Source organism: Chiloscyllium punctatum, chromosome 4 (assembly GCF_047496795.1).
Source record: "Chiloscyllium punctatum isolate Juve2018m chromosome 4, sChiPun1.3, whole genome shotgun sequence".
Classification (NCBI taxonomy): domain Eukaryota; kingdom Metazoa; phylum Chordata; class Chondrichthyes; order Orectolobiformes; family Hemiscylliidae; genus Chiloscyllium; species Chiloscyllium punctatum.
The window spans coordinates 49,716,106-49,735,034 of record NC_092742.1 but is presented as its reverse complement, the minus strand read 5'-3'; the positions used below and the strand labels follow the sequence as shown (position 1 = coordinate 49,735,034).

Sequence of the window (18,929 nt, the reverse complement as noted above, 5' to 3'; positions counted from 1 at the left end):
TCCACCTAGCATGCACATGTTTGGCTGTGGAAGGAAATCAGAGCACCAGATAGAAACTCATGCAGATATGGGGAGAACATAAACTCCAGACCGAGGGTGGAATTTAATCCGGGTCCCAGGCACTGTTGAGCCACCATGCCACCCTGTTGAGTAGTACAGACAAAGTGATGTTCAGCCACATTCAAACTCACAACCATTACAAGCACTTATAACAAGCCTGTTCCGGGTTTTCTTCCGTAACTGAAACCAGCCTAGAGGTCTTGCACTGAAAGATCTCTATCCTAGCTATAAAATTGTTGTTTGAAAAATTATATTGAGTATATTTATTTAAAAAGAAGTTCTCTAACTTAATTAATTCACAGGGAAGAAAAAGCTAAGAGCTATTTGAACATATAGCAGTCAGCATAGTACACTTGTATCCTATGTGCGCTCCTATTTTTATTGAAAATTACAAGATCAGGCTCTTGATGTCTGCCTTGCTGCTGTGGCATTGTCCAGCAGAGGTCAGTGTAACATATCATGAGCTTGGCATTTCCTCAAAAAAATCATTTCAGCGAGTCATGTTATAGCGTCATACAGCATCGAAACAGACTCTTCGGTCCAACTCGCCCATGCCAGATATTCTAACCTAATCTAGCCCCATTTGCCAGCACTTGGCACATATCCCTCTAAACCCTTCACATTCATGTACCTACCCAGATGCCTTTTAAATGCTGTAATTATACCAGCCTCCACTACTGTCTCTGGCAGCTCATTCCATACACGCACCACTCTCTGCGTGAAAACATTCCCTTATTCTTAAACAATCAAGATAGTGCCAGATTATGGTGACAAATTAAAGCTTTTCATTGTATTTTGTTGCATTTCACAGTAAAATACACATGACAATAATTCATTCAATCATTTGTTCTGCGTTCACATGCTGTGCAGTACAAGTACAGTTCTACAATACCTTGCAATTTCGGCACTGTGTGTAGTCCAGTTTTCATACGGATCTTCTTCATCATCCAGGTTTTGTCTTGTTCTTCCTGAACTGGAAGATTGGCCTCTACTGCTGTGTGTGGCTGTTGAAGCATGTAAGCGGTTGTGTTTAGGAGAGGTGTGATTTGAATTATACTCCTCCTCTGAAGTAGAAGTGTAATCTGAAGTTTGTTGTCTCCATCTTGAGTCTTGTAAAAGAATTAGTTCCAAATAAAGGGAAAGATAATACTAGAATAACAGCAATAGGCAGAACAACCCAAGGTTTAAGACAAAGCACATGATTCCTACAAAGGGAGACTGTTCAAAATCCTGGAGCAGAGGTCAGTGCATACATAACAGAGGTGAGCTCTGAATTTAAATAAAATAATGATTTTTTTCTGAATATTTTACAAATTAATTTCCTAATTGAAAACGTGATGGGCTTATTGCACAGGTTAAGTCCTAAGTTCCTGGGCTGAGAAACAACACTTTTCTAGATCTGATAAAGATTGGTCCAGCTACTTTCTCCTACATGTTTGAAGGTTAGGAACAACTTTGGTCCAAAGAATAGGAGCAGGAGTAAGTAATAAAATGTCTCTTGACTGCTTCACCACAAAGAAAGATCATGGATGATCTGATTGAGAGCTTAACTGCATTTTCTTATCTGCTCCCAATAAGCCAAGACTCCCTTATAGCTTAGGGTGGCATGGTGGCTCAGTGGCTAGCACTGCTGCCTCAGCGCCAGGGACCCAGGTTCGATTCCAGCCTTGGCAACCGTCTGTGTGGAGTTTGCACATTCTCCCAGTGTCTGTGTTGGTTTCCATCAGGTGTTCTAGTTTCCTCCCACAGTCCAAAGATGTGCAGTTTAAGTGAATTGGCCATGCTAAATTGCCCATAGTGCTCAGGGATGTGTATGTTAGATGCATTAGTCAGGGGTAAATGTAGAGTAATAGGGTAAGGGGATGGGTCTGGGTAGGTAGGTTATTCTTCAGAGGATGTGTGGACTTGTTGGTTCCACACTGTAGGGATTCTATAATTTCCAAGAGATTTATAAATTCATGTGTACAAATCACAAAGAGGTAGCAATCATGTACAAAAATAATTAAAAAGACTAATGAAATTTTAGCATTTCCAACTAGAACATTAGATTATACAGCTACACCACAACTAAGTTACGCATACAGTTCTGGGAAGAACACCTTAGAAAGGATGTACCTATGTTGATTTGGAAAATGTACACACAGCTTCACCAGTACATTACCAAGGTTCCAAAGGTGGGATAATGAGCATATTAGGTCAGCTAGGCTTACGTTTTGTAGCCAAGAATTATTTGATTGAAGTTTTATTTTTCTGAATCTGAAATTAATGGATGGCAGTTTCTGCTGAGATGGGTAGGAGTGGTGGTAGTGGTGGTGGGGGGTGGTGAAGCTCTATAATAAAGGCCAAAGCCTTAAAAGTTAGATCAATGCCATTCTGGACAGGAGTTATGAAACACTTCTTCATACAAAGTAAGACCACACTGTAGAACTTTCTCCTTCAGGATGCGATAGATGCTAGCTCAATTAATAATTTGAAATCTTAGTTAAGTTTTTGTTTGCAATGGATATTAACTCTCACAGAGCTAAGGAAGTGGCTGGAGCTAGGATTACCAACCATGATCAAACTGATTGGCAAAGCAGGCTCGAAGGATTGGATGCCCCAGTTCATTTGCTACGTTCTGACAATAACTCAGCATTTCATTGCTCCGAGCCAGATGCCATGCAAGTCACAGAACACAATGTCATTCACAGCATCATGAAATAGCACAACATAAGTGGTCACTTAATCCATCAACTCTGTGTTTTCTCTAAAATTTAGAGGGTTAAGGGTGATCTCATTGAAGTCCTGAAGATATTAACAGGAAAAACAGGCTAGATAAAGTTAAACTATTTCCATTGGTTAGGGATTCTAGAACTGCTGGCATAGCCTGAGAATTGGGGCCAGACTGTTCAGGAGAGATGTTAGGAAGCACTTCCACACACGAAGTGTGGTAAATGTTTTTAACTCTTCCACAAAATAGCAATCGATATAAAATCAGATGTTAATGTTAAATCTGAGATTGCTTAACAAAAACATATCTGGAGATATCAAGAGGTATGAGCCAAAGGCAGGTATGTGGAATTAGGCCAGAGATCAGCCATGGTCTCACTGAATGGTGGAACAGCCTTGAGTGATTTATTTCTTTCTTCCTGCACTAGCTCTTTCAAACAGCAATTTCAGTTTTGCCTCAATTGTCTATTCTTCCCTGATATCCCTGTAATGTTTCACTTTTAAGTATTTTTCCCAATTCCCTTTGAAAGTTAAGACTGAATTTGCATTCAGCAACCTATCCAGCAGTGCATTGCAAACCCAAACCACTTGTTGAAGAAAGCAAAACATGACGTTTTATTATGTCTGGTTCTTTTGACCAATCACCTGAAATATGTGCTCTTTAAAATTTGTTCTTTTGCCTTTATCAACTTAAAGGAAAATAATACAGCTTCTCTAATAAAGCTATTGAACTGTAATCCTCTTTCCGTATTTTCTCTGTACCCTCTCTAAAATTTACATATCTTTCCTAAAATGCCATATCTAGTTGAGTACAATAATCCAGCTGGCACTGAACTTCTGTTTCATACAGGTTCAGCATCAGTTCCTGTCTTTCATACATTTCACCTCTGTCTAGAGAGACCAGAATCCTACCTGATTTTTTAATGTTTCATTAGCTTGTTTTCAAAGATACGTACACAAATATTTGTAATTATCTCTCTCGTCTTCCATCCCCTTTAAAATTGAATGAGGAAGAAATAAATTGCATGTCCATGAATCTAGACTTCTATTATTTAAAAAAAAATGCTTTGAAACAACTGTGAATTTCATAGCCATGGAGTTAGTTAGTAACAGTGCTTTGTAAAGTTGCTCATAGGGATACAACTTCTTTCCCCCTCCCACTTGTCCGCAGACAAATGAGACATTTGACCAACATTTTAAACCTGTGAAGACGTAAAGCTGCATTTAATCCCAGATAACATGAGGGCATTGTTTTTGAAGCACAAGACCAATCTCCACTTAATCTCCAGTTTGTAGTAACCTGATTGTAAAATAGCCAGAGGAGTTAACATATGTCAGTATCAGAGAAAGCAAAACATAACATTTCAATCAAGCTCCTTAAACACCCCATAGTTTCCTTAGTAAGAGAATTCCAGGAACTCCCCACCAAAATAAAAGTTAATAGTAAACATACTTGGTCACACCCAAATTTGATTTTGTTAGTGTACCAGACATCACAAGTTTGATTAAATCTCAATAAGATTAGAAGGGAGTGAAATAAAATCTAAGTCTTTAACAAGACAACTGCTAACATTCATCTTTTTGGTTTGCAACAATTTTGTTTTACAGATGCTGAAAAGGTGGAGTCAATTACTGTGCCTATTTATAAAGTTTTATGGCATTGATTACAAGATAAGACAAGAATATCTAATGACTACTGAATTGAACATATATTTGTTATTTAATTCTTCACAATTATCTACTCCACACACCATTCTACATATTAAAACAAGCTTTCCAAAAGTCTGTTCCAACGGTATTCTGGAATTGACAATACTCATTCATCTCCCTCCCTGAAAAGAGATGGTTATGATATATAATAACACTCCCAACAGCACCTTGGTAGGCGAACAACTATGTAAATGCATTCTACCACTTCAGTGTACCGAGGCACTGGATAGAACCTCTTACAAGTGCATTGTTAAGATTTAGTGTAGAATTCATAAAAGTAGAATAAATAATAAATTCTTAAAAGCAAAATATCACGGATGCTGGAAATCTAAAACAAAAATCAGTTCCAAAGAAGTGTTGTTAAACTGAAAACATTAACTATTTTTCTCTCTTCAACAAATACCACCAGTACCTGTTGAATTTCTCCCACACTTTGGTTTTATTTATCTAATACTTTTGGCCTTTTGCCTAATTTTCCTGCAATTGATAAGAAACCAGGAATGACGGCAACGAGAGCAATGTGAAGACATTGCGGGTAATATTTTCTTCTTTATGGGCACTAAAAACAGGGAACTCTACGGGATGGTCACTAAGGGTTCTGGAAGTTAAATGACAGTTGCTATCATCTCTATCAGCCCATGAACACCCAAACAATACATGAAAAGGCATATCTCAAAGAGAGTCAGTGTAAATAGAGATGCCGAATCACAATTTCAACTGCTGTCAAGAACTCCCCCGAATACTAGGCTTCCTCATAACTTCTAAACTGAGTGAGAACATAATTTGTTTGTAATGATATCATCAGCATCAGCATATTTCAAAGAATGGTCAGACATTTCAGAGAAAGCATTCAGCCTATTTTTCAAAGGCACCATCTGACACAGGCATCAGAAAATTTCAGATATTGATAGAGGAGCTTGCACCACTTCAGGAGAATGGCTACTGAAAGCAAGTCTCAAATGAGAATCCCCTCAGAGCTCTAAGGTTCAGTGAAACTGACATACCTATCTATTACTAAACCTCATATGAGCATGAATCATTGGAAGTACCGAATTAGGAGTTCAGCAAGCAAGTTAACTGACAAAGGGTCAATATAACAACAAAAAGTGATGGTGGTGGTGGTAGTAGTAAAGACGGGAATTGTTATGAAAAGCAAACATGGTTTCACCAAACAATTACAGATTTATTTTTGAGCATAGAAACCAAAGCTGGGGGAGGGAGGGTTAAAGATTTCTGTTTTATGAAGAAATTTGAAGTCATCTTTGATAATTAGGGTCTCTTTGAGGCTGCTGGTTAAGAACAAAAGGTGCCAAGGGCCTTTGGCTGATATTCCAATGTTTACTCATTGAAACCACTGTTGTTTTTTAGTTCCTTGTTGTCTTGAGCTAATTCCTCCCATTCCTTCACATATTTTCCATGGCACTGGGATGGAAACACATTTCCACACCACATACCAGATGGCTCATAAAACTCTTTATTTCTGGAATATGTAAGCCTACCAACGGGGTATTTTGCAGCAGGCAGTAAATTGCAAAGATACTGGAGACCCCAGTTGGTTTGTAGTGCAAGGCTCCACCAGCCTTATCAGATGCTCAATAGAAGGATTGAAAAATAATCTGCTGAATGACAATTCTTAGAGCTGCAGATGCCTCAGAATATCTTTTACATTGTTTTCTATAATTACTGGACATTGCTGCAAATAAATAATCTTGATTATTAAGCTACCATCCTAAACTAGCCCTCATGCCTTGAAGATGGTAGATTGGTGCACAATGGAAATGTCACTATAGATTTTAGAGGGCTGGACATTCTTCAAAATAACTTGATTCTCATCTTGCATCAGCTTCACATTGGCATGATTCTAACCCTTTTACACCCAAAAAATTCCAGTTTTATTCTTACATTTCACATTTGTCTTGTTAACTGATTTGACAAGGAGAAAACTTCAGAGTACAGCAGATGAGAAGAATTTTGATAGACAGATGAAAAGGTGGAACCCATTTAATGATGTCGACCGTGAGATAAATACTAGGAGAATATTTAGACAATTTCTCTGCTTTTCTTTGAATGATAACAAAGGGATATTTTCTCCCTTTCGGGAGAAACAGATCCCAGGTTTAACAAGATAGGACAAAACAGAGCTCATTCAGTATTTCATCAGAGCGTCCGTTTAGACTTCATGCTAACATTTCAAGTGAGACTGGATTTCAACTTTCTGATTCAGAGAAAACAGTGTTGCCATTTAGTCACAAATGACATATTTAAATATCTGGCTATCATTTGGTGTTGGAATGAATTGGTCAGGGCAGGTGGTAGAAAATACAGCCAAGCACTGAGGGGGAAATGTCTTCCGTAAGTTAATGTATACATCCATATCTGAATTGCTGTGATCATGAAAGTAAAATGAACATTCCTGAGGGAAATACTAAGGTAGAGGACAATCGCTGACAGCTAGCAAAATGCAAAGGGTAAGCAGTGTGAGACTGAGCACAGCAGAAGGGAGGTTGTTGAGATTATCTTGAAAGAGTGAAGTGTCGATGTGAGAGGAGAATGCTATAGTGGCCAATATCTTTGAAAAATACTGTAAGAGGCAGAAAGAAATCAAAGTTTACTCAAAAGGATTCTCAAATCTTCTGGAAAAATTATAAATTAAGGTAAGGATTGGTGTGACAAGGTATCATGATGGGAGAGTGGGCTGGTGACAGGAAGGCCTGTAATGAAGATGAAAGGAATGAGGGGGTCTGGAAAAACAAAAGGGGAGACAGAAGTAATAGATTTAGATCCAAATGAGAAGTTACCACCAATGGACACAGACAATGCACCAACCTGTACATTAATTGTGTTAAACTAGGATTTTTTTTAATCCTAAATTTTCATGACAAAGCATTGAAACAATTGTGTGTTCACTTTTGAAAAGGTTTGTCTCAATAGTGATGCATTAGGTGTTCTTGTGATGTATACTCACTGGAAGATGATTTTGCAGCACTAGCACGGACTCGAGATGTCTGCTTCACTGAACCTCCGGCACTTTTCTTGGATGACGCTTTCACATCAATACTAGATGACTTTCGACTAGTATTAGTCATATCAACACTTCGGGCACTGAAATTGCTTCTCATCACAGAGGTTTCTGTGTCACTATTTACAGTGAGAGACCCTGCGCGTTTCCGTGGCAAAGCTAGCTGGTCAAGCCGTGATAACTTCTTATCTGCTGGCTGCTTTGAGGAAGTTGAACTTGTGGTGGATATTTCTGAAGCTAACGAGGCTTTATCCACATCAGCGCTTTCATTATCTGACGCATCCCCCAGGCGGGCTCGGCGCAGTAAAGATGCTCTGGTGGGCCTGGGTGTCGACAGGCTATTTGAACGGGTTAATGTTGTTTGAACAGAAGATTTTGTGCTTTTGCTTGAATCCTCTTTTGTGCGCACAGAACTGGAAAATTTTTTCCGTAGCAGAGATTTACTGGTCTGACATTGCTCCTGATCAGAAGAGCCTACGTCAGCAGTTGGCAAATATGGAAGGCTTGAGGATCTTTCATCATCTGTAAAGTCTGTGGAGCCACGGGAACCTGTACTGCGCTTCAACTGGAAGCGCCTGCTGTAATCTGGTTTGCTGGTCGCGTCTGATAGCTGGGCTCTGCGCTTCTCTGTCAGCCTTTCCAGAGCATTGGCTGGCTGGGAGAGATCTTGTACTGGAGGAGCTGTTTTCCCTTTGGGTACACGATTACTGCTGCTCTGTCGCTGCGCAGAACTCGTGGCACTTTTACTTTTCAAGCTTACCGAGCTTGTGGTGTCATTATCCGATTCTCCAGAGGGCGATTCTCCTTGGGCGTAGGGGTGACTTTCTTGTTGGCCAAAATGGTGATCTTGAGACTGAAGTTTTGCCTCCAAGGCTGCCACTGCAGCTTCAGTGTCTTTCAGAATGAGGTGCGTATCTTCAGTGTAATCTATATTGTAGGAACCGTGTGCATGATCTTTGAAGGGTGGCTGGCTTGAAATATTAGGAATTTTATTGATCATGTTATCAATACTTGGCCTGTCTTTAGTAAAACTCTCTCGTCTGATAACAGGCGATCGAGACTCTTTTGTAAACGTTTTCTTTCTTTCTTGGGAGGGGCTCCTATGAGTTATTTGACCCACTTTACTTATGGAGTGGATTATATCTTTGTTTCCCAAAGCAGGCTGGACTGTATCAGGGACAGATGACCATCTTGCAGATGATGTAATAATTGTTGATTTTGAGGCAAACTCCTGGTCCTTTGGCTTTCGCTCAAACTTTGCTGGCATTTCTTTAGCTCTCAATTGTGCTGAGGAGCTTTCCAATTCTTTTGTAGTGCTGTAGGAAGCAGATTTTAGATCATATTCTGTGCCACATACAGCACTGCTCAGGGCTGGTAACTCTTTGTTGGCACTTTGTGCATTGGTCTCTGTTACCCATTGCCGAGCTTCAGATCGGTCATGATCATCCCATGTCTGCCCTGGATGTAACCTTCTAGTAACCTTTGAGATTCTACATTTTCTCCCCTTCCCTTTTTGAACATGTGAAGAATCATCAGATTTATCACTCAAGCTGTCGGGCTCCAAGTCTTTTTCTTCATGTATATGCAACTTTTCATGATTCTGTGGAAGAGAGTGCAGTTCCAGGTCCAACTTCTTTGTCGATTCGCTGCTGGAAAAAGCACGTTGCTGAAGGAAATCTTTTGATCTTGAGCTATCCAGCTTTTCACTTCCCGGCAATTGTGGGAGTGTCCGACGTTTTCGCGAAGACTGGCTTGTTGTTGATGCTGCATCCGAATCCAGAGTTTCCATATTCTTAACAAAATTTCCAATATCAACGATAGCTCCAGCTGTTAAGAGAAAAGCAAAAGATGGTGGATTGTCAGAAGAACAAGGCAATATTTTACTTTACAACTTTTATCACAAACACTTTTGCACCAAATTTAATACTCACTCCCTTGTTGAAGGTCATGCAATGTGCTAACTGGTGCAGTACCATTATAGCCATCAGCAAGACTTGCCCATCTAGAGACCCACTTTTGTGTCCCTTGGGATATAGGACCAACTGGACGCATCTGAATGTTTGCATCAAGAGAAAATAATATATTTATTTAAAGTTTATTATGTAGAACTTTGCATGAGAAAAGGGGTTTGTGATTACATCAAGTTCTCATTCATACAGGATTAAGAATTTCTTGAAATGGAATAATAGAAAAGTATCACCAAAGTTCATGGCAATCTTCATTTTGGCAATATCTTAGAAAGTTAGCATATTCTACGATGTGAAAACAAAACAGTGCAAAGCAAATAGAAATTAACATTAACAATTGGGACTTCAGAGAAGTGTGAAACACACGCTCACACACAGACACACACGTTTCTGATTATAGTCCTCCATGCATGAAAACTAAAACTTGAAGTTAGCTAGTACTTATGCCCAATATTTAATAAAATGCAACTATACAAACCTTTCAATTTATAAAACAAATGAATCAGATGTCATAAGGAAGCAAGCAAAAGTACAAAAACTATGTTGTAGGTGAAGAATTTTTTCTCAAAAATAGCACATATAAATAAATATATATATTTTAAAAACTGCCATAAACTGCACAAACATTTTTAGATACAACTTTATAGACTTTCCAAACTGATACACAGGCACTAGACAAAGATTTGCTTGAACGGCACGTTTCCGAGTCATTGAGTGGCAAAGGCAATTGATGCAGGTTAATTGGCAGGAACAAGAGACATTAGGCATGAGTACAGAAAAGGCACAAACACTGGAGTGAGTGAGTGGGTGCATGTAAGAATGAGGAGTCTGCACTCAAACAATAAGTTACAAGAAATGACAGTCAGTGCTTTAGGGTCAGGTCATTGGAGAGTGGGTAGATCACATTTCAAGTAATGAGCACTGATTGAGGGAGGGATATGACAGAAACCAATCATCAATATGCTAAAGGAAGTCAAACATGAGATGATGACGATGAGGTTTAGCGCTGACTACCTATTAGATGTAAAATAATCTCAGAAATACAGTATTAGAAGATAAGAGAAATTTAAAATGTAAGAAATTGAACTCCAGAAGACAAAGAAAAGTGATTGATTTGGAGGTGGAGGTGCATGGTGAGAAGGCAGACAAGGAGAAGGAAAGGGGACAGCAAAGTGAATGAGCTGAGAAAAGGTTTGAGGGGGAGGGGAATTGAGAGAAGAGCAGAGATGAACAAGGCATGTCAAGGAGAGGAAGAAATGAGCTAGCCTAGCATGGGGAGGAAGCAGGTGGTCAGGTAAATGAGGGAGTGAGCTGCACACAAACAGAAGGTGACAGCAGACCTACAGAGGGGAATTTGGCACCGCCCAAGGTAGTGTGCATGCATCCAAATGGGAATAGAACATGGGTAAATTCAATTTTACACCAACATTTTCTTTTTCTTCATTCTTTGATGGGATGTGAGCATTGTGTGCAATTATACCATCTATTACTTATCCCTAACTCCCTTCAAACTGAGTGACTTGCTTGAGTTACTTCAGAGGCCAGTTAACAGTTAACCACATAACTGCATGACTGTAAACATAGGGAGGCCAGACCAGGTAAGATTCATAAATTATTTCCTTCTCTTTACGACATTACTGAACGAGATTTTTTTTGATGACAATTGACAGCAGTTGAGCCAGTTTTTTTGTAAATTCCAGGTTTACTGAGCGAATTCAAATTTCACCATCTGCCATGGTGAATTCAAATCGATGTCCCACAGCAATAGCGTGTTTCTCTGAGGCATTTGTCCAGTGACCACAGCCCTATTTACCCCACTACTTTCAACTTTACCCCAGAAATAGATTTACTCCTGTGGACGTGACTGCCTGCAATCGCATTGTCTTTAGACAGTTACGAGGTTCCATGTCTTCTCTATTGCAAATGTCATCTACTTCCATCTGTTAGATCATCACTGGCTGCGTTACCTCAATCCATATCTTGCTGAAACATTCATCCACTCTCTGTTCATCTCTAGATGTGATTATTCCAATGCTGTCATGGACAACCTCTCTCCACATAGATTCTATATTACTGTACAATCCTAAGCTCTGCTTCCATATATTATCCCATAGCAACTCATGCTTACTTATCACTGCTCTTCAATAATCTACATTATTTTCTTTTCTCCCAGAAACATACCCTGTCCCTGTGCATTTCTCCTTTAGTTTTCTCCCACTACTAAAGGCTGTGTAGGCCCTAGGCTCTGGAATTCCCTCTCTGAACATTGCTGGCCTTCCTCCAAAAAAGCCCTTAAAAACCATCTGAGCTTTTATTTTCTTTATAAATGCACTCTTTATGAAGTGTCTCCACGTGCTTTCCTACATTAAAGATTTCCATCAGTGGGCTGCTGTTATCTTATAAGCAAATGAATGGCAAGTTTGCAATGGATCCTAAAACAACAAATCTGATAATGTCTTGTTGATCTGTTTTGATGATTGTAATTAAGGAATAAATGCTCGAGAGCTCAGTTGCCAGGCATAACACCTTGTTATAAAGGCAACATAGTCTGGCTTTCCTGTTGTCATTACAAGTGTATTATACATCAAACATTTACAGTATTATTGATGCATTAGCTCTGAAATCTTTGATGTCTCCATATTCAATTGTTACATGGTAGTCATTAGTCGAATGGCTACATATCCAGAAATGAATTATTAGTAATGTTATTATCCATTACCTGTGTCACTGTATCTGAGCCACTAATGGTTGTAGGATATGCTTGTAATGAAGTAGCTTGCTGGTAAGTATTAGCATTCTGGTTGCACACAATATGTTCATTCTTTATAGCAGGATAGCTTTCATCATTTATTACAGGTCTATAAATTTCAGTGCTAATCCGAGAAAAGTCCGGCGATTCAAAAACACCAAATACCTGGTTAGAAATTTTTAAGAAAGATTTAGTAAGCCACTGAGCATTTCAAGCAGACTCTGTAGACTGAGAGATAAAGTGATCAGAAAGATTATATAGAGTATTGTATTCTTTTAGGAATATAATACATTTTAATAAGTTTGTACAACATTCTGAATTCATACTTCTAGTTTTTGTAATGAAAATATACCCAATGTTTAAACTGAAATATTGCTGGTCAGACCCAACTGTTTGGATTTGAAAAGATTACAAAATACACATCCAGTCTCACTACCAATATTTTTCAGAATCTGCAGTTACATAGCTCTAAATTTAAAGTATCTCAAAACATCGACAAAATCAATGATTTAAATCATAACATTTTCAACAATCTTCTGATTTCATTTCATCATCTTTCCACCCAATATCAATCTATCCATAAAATCTCAGAATTGCATTTGCCATCCCTCTATTTATGGAAGACTCTGCAATACTAATTTTGGCTTAAAAAGTTATTGTAACCCCAGGCTTCACTACCCAGTTTTCATAATGCAGAATTACAGCACAGTAACATTAAGAACATAAAACAATAGCATCACCTAGCCCTTAACAACATAAGGCATTTATTTGCAAAATTTCATTTTTATTCATTCACAGGATCAGAGTGTCACTGGCTAAACCAGCATTTATTGCTCATCCCTAACTGTCCAGAAGGCAATTAAGAGTCAACTACACTGCAATCATATGTAGGCCAGACCAGATATGCATGGCAGTTGCCCACCCCAAAGTTCACGAGTAAACCAGATGGATTTTCCAATAATTGACAATGGATCCATGGTCATCATTAGTTAATTCCAGATTAAGTTAAATATTAATTTCAGATTTGTATTGAATTCAAATTCCACCATCTGCTGTGGGTGGATTCAAACCCTGAACCCCAGAACATTACGTAGGTCTCTGGATTAACCACCCAACAATAATATCTCTAGGCTATGCCTCTTTGTTTTAAGTGACCTACAATATCATTATGTCAGTTATGTATACAGCCATGCATAGAAATTGAGATTACTGTTACTGTAAAAATGGAATAAATTTTCAACTAGACTGTATAGTTAATTACGCTTTCTTAATGATTAATTTAATTGTGCTACTCAGCTGTAAAATTAAATTGAAATTAAATTTTGTGGTGAGGAAACATGACACATGTTAAAGCTGGAGTCTTACATAAAGTTGAAGAGATGTGAAATTTCATAATCTCTTTATGTAAACAGGTATTTTCTCACTACTACACAGTGAGATGTGACCGAACATAGAAATCGTTTCCCTTATTCTTGCTTGTTTATACATCACTAATCTGCTAATACTACCTGGTAGATGCATTTGCTGTGTGTTGTATTAATTATCTTTCTTTTCCGAACAATGTTCTGTGTGGAAGGATAGTATGAAGTTAATTAAAACAATGGGTATGCATTCCACAGCAGAAAACAAGAACAAACCTCAGCCAACAAATAGGACAGACAGATAGGCGTTGGTTAGCTGTGCTGTATGAAGACACGCCTTACATTGCTGCATTGTTGATAGTTGCTGGAAGAGCACAGCAGTTCAGGCAGCATCCAAGGAGCAGCAAAATCGACGTTTCGGGCAAAAGCCCTTCATCAGGAATAAAGGCAGACAGCCTGAAGCATGGAGAGATAAGCTAGAGGAGGGTGGGGGTGGGGAGAAAGTAGCATGGAGTACAATAGGTGAGTAGGGGAGGGGATGAAGGTGATAGGTCAGGGAGGAGAAGGTGGAGTGGATAGGTGGAAAAGAAGATAGGCAGTAGGACAAGTCATGGGGACAGTGCTGAGCTGGAAGTTTGGAACTAGGGTGAGGTGGGGGAAGTGGAAATGAGGAAACTGTTGAAGTCCACATTGATGCCCTGGGGTTGAAGTGTTCCGAGGCGGAAGATGAGGCGTTCTTCCTCCAGGCATCTGGTGGTGAGGGAGCGGCAGTGAAGGAGGCCCAGGACCTCCATGTTCTTTGCAGAGTGGGAGGGGGAGTTGAAATGTTGGTCCACGGGGCAGTGTGGTTGATTGATTCGGGTGCCCCGGAGATGTTCCCTAAAGTGCTCTGCTAGGAGGCGTCCAGTCTCCCCAATGTAGAGGAGACTGCATCGGGAGCAACGGATGCAATAAATGATATTAGTGGATGTGCAGGTAAAACTTTGATGAATGTGGAAAGCTCCTTTAGGGCCTTGGATGGAGGTGAGGGAGGAGGTGTGGGCGCAGGTTTTACAGTTCCTGCGGTGGCAGGGGAAGGTGCCAAGATGGGAGGGTGGGTTGTAGGGGGGGCGTGGACCTGACCAGGTAGTCACGGAGGGAACGGTCTTTGCGGAAGGCGGAAAGGGGTGGGGAGGGAAATATACCCCTGGTGGTGGGGTCTTTTTGGAGGTGGCGGAAATGTCGGCAGATGATTTGGTTTATGCGAAGGTTGGTAGGGTGGAAGGTGAGCACCAGGGGCGTTCTGTCCTTGTTACGGTTGGAGGGGTGGGGTCTGAGGGCGGAGGTGCGGGATGTGGACAAGATGCGTTGGAGGGCATCTTTAACCACGTGGGAAGGGAAATTGCAGTCTCTAAAGGAGGCGGCCATCTGGTTTTACCTTGTTGATAGTTGTACCTACTGTTCTAATTAACCATTTGTGTGCATAGGGTGATTCAGTTTTGATCATCCAACTATTTAAGGAATTACATTTCTGTTAGAATTTTTAAAAAGTTAATTCACATCTCTTGCAGTTCTCCAATTTAGAAAATTCTGAAATCAACTGCCAGTGAAGGAATTGGAGTATTGGTAAAGAACAAATAGCAAGAAGCATGGCAGTGGATAGGTTAACTTAGTTTCACAATGTTACTCATATATAACTGTATAAATAGGTATAGTCAATAAATCCTATAACTTTCAGAATCCTATGAGCCTTACTGCCACATGCAATTGTCGGCAGAACAAAAGTATTTTTTTTCCTCCCGAAAGTTTTGTGTTACTAAAAACTGCATGAGTCAGTCCACAGTGTCAGTATGCTGACTGTTAAAACTGCTGCATTATGAAACAGGAGGGTTGGAGCAGAAACCTGCAATCTCAACTTTCTGATCTTAGTCATTCCAGTTTTCTGAACAATGCTCACATGACTTCTCCTGTGGGAAGGAGAAAGGGAAGGTAGGAAAAATTTGTTTAAAAAACTAGCAGCTCATTATATAGCATGATTAGAGACAGGTTTGGAAAGTTATTTGATCTTTTTTGAAGACGGCATAGAGCACAGGACAACGCAAAAGAGAAAGGCAGAGAAAATCAAAGATATCCTTTCATTTCAATCCATCTTGGTTTAGACCAATTCCAAATGAAAAGTAAATGCTAGTCACCAGCTACTGATAAATAAGCTATTTGACGAATCTGCCAGAACAACTCACAGCTCATTACCTAGTCATAGCCCTGCTCTTGACATGCAGCAGCATTTCAACAGGATTGGACAGCCTCTGCCACCAAATTGGGAAAACAGGGTTAGCAGGGGAAGATATCACTTGTTACCCAAGAGGCATACCATGCTAAAGTGAATAAATATAACATCTAATTTATTACTGCTCAGAGAAAATGCTGCTTTCCCTATTTAATCATTGTGGGAGCACCATTACCATGAGGACTGCAGCAGTTCAAGAACGCAACCCACAAGGAACTGAGCAGAAACAATAGTTCTGATACTTTTACCACTGTTCACATTCAGCAAACAAGCAAAAAAATTAAAGTCATTTGCAAATGCTAACCGGTCCCCTTCAGTTTGCAACAATCTAAATCCACTTCCTTAATAGGGATAATGTAAAGTCACCATAATCTCAGAGGACAGTAGAGCTGCTCTGTCATTACACAGTGATCACTGGTGGTGCATTTAACCTGAGGTCACCACGCCTCATCAGAAGGGTACAACTGAAAAGGTGGGACCATCATGATGACTTCAGCCAGTACCAGAATTGAACCCATGCTGTTAGTGTCACCCTGCATTACAAACCAGCTATCCAGCCAAGTGAACTAACTGAACACCAGCACAATGACCATTGATGGGATTGCTTAGACAGCAGCACCACGCAAAAAATAGATTGGGTCATATTCCTCATTGATCATGTCACGAAAGTGAAACATCAAGCTTCAAAACATCAGAATTCATGACAAGTTCTCATATATAAATGCTTTCACTTGTAATTCCAAAGCATGAAGCGGGATAACCATGACTAACATCGTTACATTGGCAAAAGGATACTATAACGTGTTTCACGCTGGAATATTTCATTAAATCACAAATTTTCTTTAAGCAACGTGTTCAAAGGAATTTACATTCCTTACCTGGTCTATCATTTTACGAGCTTCTTCCACCTCTTTGTCCTGCGTTTCTGTTTCAATGGTGTATGTACCTGTATCACTCAGACTATCTTGGTCACCCTGTTTGGAGGCTGGTTTTGTTGAAGTTGTCGATGATGAAACTTGTGGTAGTGGTGTCGCTGGTATAGAGGGTGCCACTGTCACTTGTGCAATTGTCACAGGGATACAGTCTGGAGATTTGTCTACAACTGTAAAACCTTTTGTAGTTTCTTTCAACAGCTCTGCAGCAAACTCTTGGCTAAGCTTACTCTTTCGGCCCACACTCCCAAAACTTCGAAGTAAACCTTTGGAGCTCGAAGTCGCAGAGGTACTTAATCGCTCTTCTGTCTTTTCTCTCTTTAGTGAATTAGACCTCTGGGGAGTTGAAGGACTAGCAGTAGTCTTGGTCGATTGGACCAGAGATTGGGCCTGTTGTACTGACCCTTTTTCACATGCAGAAGTACCTTTGCGTTTTTCTAGTTTAGCGCGAAGAGCAATATAAGAATCAGTTTGCATGGCATTTGCATTTTGAGTGAAAGAATGTGCTCTACGTTTGCGAGGATTATCATCAAAGAATTCAATAACAAAAGCTTGTTGACCAATGGGCATTTCTTGCCCATCATGCTGGAGCTGACATAGCTTAGAGGTTTCTTTACTGTAAATCTGGAATTGCTCCGGCTGTGATTCTAGAGGAGAGTCCTTTTCTTTCTGCTGCTTAGATGCAACTTGATCTTCTGAATCACTCTGTGTACCATCTTCATGTCTACAACCTAATAATGATACAGAAAAATAGTTTTCTTCTAGTTGATAAAATGCTGTTTTAATAGATTCAAATAATGTCATGACAGAAGGGAGATTCTCAGATCATAATAAATCAGTTATATCTGATAAAATATCTTGAATAAAGTAAACCATAAGTTACAAAATGACTTGCAGAAATACATGACAGCAAAAAAAAAAAGGCCAATCCTACATACACATTTACCTTATTGTAGATGAAAGCCCAAAGATGAAAAAGTTACATAAATTGGTATGTTGATGAGAAACTAACCTTTGAAAGAATATTGCTACCACTTTTGTGAATGCTGCCTTTACAATGAATTACTCTTCTCTTCATTCCTTATAAAATAGACATGGAGCTTCCACAAGATTTCTGCCCAGAAAGCACCAGAATCTAGCAAGGACAAAATTAACCAGTACAAAAGCTCATTGAATTTAATACTCTGAATTGCTGGTTTAAACACTTCAGGTTGGAGTTCTGGTGACTTTTTAAAAGAAGTTTTGCAAATCCCCTCATAACATGCACAAAACTGATCATGTCTTCAAGTCGGAGTTTCTCCTCATCAGGGTTGATCATGACTTTATGGAGAAAGCTTCAGGCACCATAGACCATGAATCAAATTTCTAATTCAACTCGCCATCATTTTTACTTGAACTTCAGGGTAGTGGCTAGATTGAGTTGACCAAAGTAACTTGTCAATTGATCTGCCCCTGTTACACAAGACTAGCAGTCAACTGAAGTCATACAAGTGCATTCTACTTTAGTACAGTAAGCTATGTCACTGAAGACTGCAATGACAGAACGCCAATTGAAGTTAATGAAAAAGTAAATGAGTCTGTTGCAGAAAGTCTAATTGCCGTGAAATTTGCACCTCCCCCTCCGGCTCCCCCCTTTGTTTTCCTGGAAAAAGTTCAGATGGGTTGATTTTGTTTACTTGTTCTAAGTTATGAGGTTTGAGCTTATGCACATGATCTTGCACAGAACATGAGCATAATTCCATCCTGTCAAAACTAGTATGGTCCAGCACAGCTTGCAACCCAAACAGAAATCTACACCTTGTGTGGTAGCAATTTAAAAAGAGACCAAATTAATTCTGACCTGACTTTGGTAAACTGCACACAGATAGTTAACCCTAATTAACACTTACATTCTTATACCCAATTAGTCATTAGCCACTGCACTGTTGCCAAGGTGACAATCAATAGAGACGGACAGATATAGCTTTTCAACTCATTAGCTCAACATCATCTGACCTAATTGGCTGAAGCAGAACATCATTTACAGTAAAGTTGTGGTTTGAAACAGCTCTTCTTATGAGAGTGCCTTATTTCTCAGACATCTGTGGTGAACCTGGTCAATGAAAAGCAGTGAACCCACTGAGTTGCCTTTGGTGAGAATGTGCAATTCAGCAGTA

The 18,929-nt window shown here is 39.6% G+C and overlaps 1 protein-coding gene across 6 annotated transcripts in view; it reads right to left on the bottom strand.

The window, feature by feature from the left end:
* Nucleotides 1-18,929, bottom strand: part of LOC140476282 (centrosomal protein of 170 kDa protein B-like) — a 91,130-nt gene that overhangs the window by 28,891 nt on the left and 43,310 nt on the right. For all 6 annotated transcript variants that reach the window (XM_072568649.1, XM_072568647.1, XM_072568646.1 and 3 more), the window contains exons 9-13: nucleotides 16,720-17,504; nucleotides 12,185-12,379; nucleotides 9,430-9,550; nucleotides 7,445-9,325; nucleotides 953-1,169 (exon numbers count right to left, since the gene is read on the bottom strand). In XM_072568649.1, coding sequence (XP_072424750.1) covers nucleotides 953-1,169; nucleotides 7,445-9,325; nucleotides 9,430-9,550; nucleotides 12,185-12,379; nucleotides 16,720-17,504 — 3,199 coding nt within the window. The remainder of the gene's footprint in view (nucleotides 1-952; nucleotides 1,170-7,444; nucleotides 9,326-9,429; nucleotides 9,551-12,184; nucleotides 12,380-16,719; nucleotides 17,505-18,929) is intronic.